Source organism: Pteropus vampyrus, unplaced genomic scaffold (genome assembly GCF_000151845.1).
Source record: "Pteropus vampyrus isolate Shadow unplaced genomic scaffold, Pvam_2.0 Scaffold588, whole genome shotgun sequence".
Lineage (NCBI taxonomy): Eukaryota > Metazoa > Chordata > Mammalia > Chiroptera > Pteropodidae > Pteropus > Pteropus vampyrus.
In genome coordinates, this window is record NW_011889369.1 from 210731 (window position 1) to 213224 (window position 2494).

The window sequence follows — 2494 nt, forward strand, 5'->3', positions numbered from 1 at the left end:
AGCCCCGGGCGGTCCAGGTGTTCATGGGGGATGGGGCAGGGGAGGGGAGGGGCACTTCCAGCCTGGAGTGGGGAGGACAAGGCGGGACTACCTGTAGGCATCGTCAGAGGACATGCCCATGGTCTTCATGATGTAGGCGATGGCGATGGTGGCAGAGCGGGAGACGCCGGCGAGACAGTGGACGATGACTTGGCAGCTGGACAGCTTGGCTTTATCTGGTGGGAGGGGGGCCACGGGGACCAGGTGAGCGCTGGGGTCACACAGTCCTTCGCTACCCCAGGTAGGGGACCACGCCCTCATCCTGCCAGCCATCCTTCCGGGAGAACAGCCCCTCCCAGCCTGCCAGGGTTCCCCTGCCACTCCTCCAGCTCTGCCCCAGGAATGGGGGGGCAGGGGCGGGGCACCCCCTCACCGATGAACTCGATGGACTTGTCCAGCCAGGGCAGCAGCTTTTCACAGTAGTTGTCATTGATGGGGATGCGCATGAAGCGGCTCTCGCAGATGAAGTCCGGCTTGGGGCAGGAGTTGCTGGCGTTGAGGACATAGCTTATTCCGTTTTGGGTCATCAGATCCTGAGGGACAGGAGGACAGGTTGCAAGGGGGTGCATCTGGGCAGGCCCTTCGAATCCTGGGACGGTCTCCAGGTGGGCAACTCCGTCGGACTGGGCTCAGGAGGGCTGCCGGCCTCTTCGAGCCCCGCCTACAGCCAGCCCTGGGCTCCCAGGAATTTTACGGCTGCCTGGGCGGTGGCTTCACTCTCTTCCCTCGTCACCATTTTTAAAACACGGGATTCTTTCAGCGCTGGCCAGGGGCCCAGTGACATCAGCAGTTTGGCATGTGGGCTCCACCGACAAGGGGGTGGGGAGCTGCTGCTCCGCCCGGCCCTGACTGGCCTTTCCCCCAGTCCTGCTCCGGTCCTGGGGGGGGGGCAGGGGGTGGGCCCTTGGGTCCTCCTGTGGCCCTCAACCCGTGCTCATCCATCCACCCCCCATCGGCCTTCAGCTCCCTTTCTCCCCGCCCCCTCCCCAAACAAGCCTGGAGCTGCTTCCCAGCTTCTGCCCCTCCCCCGGCGGAGCCCCAGCTGCGTACAGACCTTGTTTAGGACGTCCTTCTGAGAGCCCAGGTAGAGGTGAGGCAGGATGCGGGTCAGGCCCACGCTGGGCACCGGCAGGCAGGGCTGGGAGAGGCTCATGGGCAGCAGGGCCGCAGGCTTGCCCTCGCAGAGGCCCGGGAAGCAGGAGGAGAAGGTGGCGAAGCCTCCTGCCGGAGGGGGAGCCCGGGAGTGTCAGGAGCGCCCCTGGCTGGGGCAGGAGAGCCGGGGCACTGACCACGGCAGTGTCCCAGCCACACCCGACCTGGCTCCCCCAGCCCGATGCGGTGCCGGCGCCTGGGCCTCTGGCCTGAGCACCTGGTCTCAGCGGTGCTGGACCACGCAGCACAGTGGCGGGGGCGCGTGCCGTGCAGGTCTTCAGCCTGCCCCTATGACCACGTTCTTCCTCACGTAATTAGGGGCTGGCCCCACCGAGGACGCCGCTGTGATGCCCATAAAAGTGGGGTCGAGGTGGCGGGTCAACACAGCGTGTGCAGGGCTTGAGGCTGTGGGGGGCGGGGCTCCCGCTGAGGGTATGGATCACAGGGCCCCTCCATACCTGTGGCCAGGGGCCAGCCCGGGCCTTCCCCGCCTTCCCTCCTGGGCTGATGCAATATCTCCCTGCCTCCATCTGGCTGGGCGCCCCAGGCCAGGCTTAGGTGCCAGGACCAGGAGGCAAGAGCTTCTGAGGGAGCCCTCCCCTCCCCCTGGGCATGACATCACCCACTGGAATTGGCACAGCCCACAGGGGCATCTGCCGGCCGGTTCGGCTCCATTCCGCCAGCCGGAGAAGACCGAGGAGCGGAGGCTGGGCTAAGAGCTGGAACCCGGGAGCGGGTATGTCCTATGTGTGGCTGGCACGTGCCCTGCCGCCCGCTGTCCCCACGCAGCAAGCACATCCGGGCCCCGGGCCACGGGTCTGCAGAAAGAGCCACACTGCTGCCCACGGCAGCCTGAGTGGGGCTCCCTGGTAAACCACTGGCTCTGAGTGACCGCAGCCGGGGAGAGCGTGCCATGCCTCTGGCCCGTTCCTCCTCCTGCCTGCCACACAGCATGGCACGGAGGCTCACAGATGTCCGGGACCACACACCAAGAATGGACCTGCCCACACCTGGCCTGGCTGGGTGACCGCTGGCTCTGGCTAGCAACTGGGCAGCACCCAGTGGCTGCCAGCTCCTGGTAGGATGAGGTGGGCCTGCTGGGTGGCACCCTGGAGCTGACCACACTTCTGGGGACACAAGCCCCATGGCACCTTCCCTGCCCCGAATCCAGCGGGCTGCTGTTTCTGTCCTCTGTGGGCCAGCCCATCACACAGGACAATCAGGCCAAGGCCTGCCCGACCCAGCGGAGAAGCCAGGAGAGTGGGGTGGGGTCTCGGGCCTGGGACCTCCAGGGATCTTTCCT

General features: G+C 66.5%; 1 protein-coding gene across 1 annotated transcript in view; it reads right to left on the minus strand.

The window, feature by feature from the left end:
* DUSP8 (dual specificity phosphatase 8) overlaps positions 1 to 2494 on the minus strand; it is a 13305-nt gene that overhangs the window by 3748 nt on the left and 7063 nt on the right. The window contains exons 3-5 of the mRNA XM_023525660.1: positions 1094 to 1260; positions 413 to 572; positions 89 to 215 (exon numbers count right to left, since the gene is read on the minus strand). Of these exons, the coding sequence (XP_023381428.1) occupies positions 89 to 215; positions 413 to 572; positions 1094 to 1260 (454 nt within the window). The remainder of the gene's footprint in view (positions 1 to 88; positions 216 to 412; positions 573 to 1093; positions 1261 to 2494) is intronic.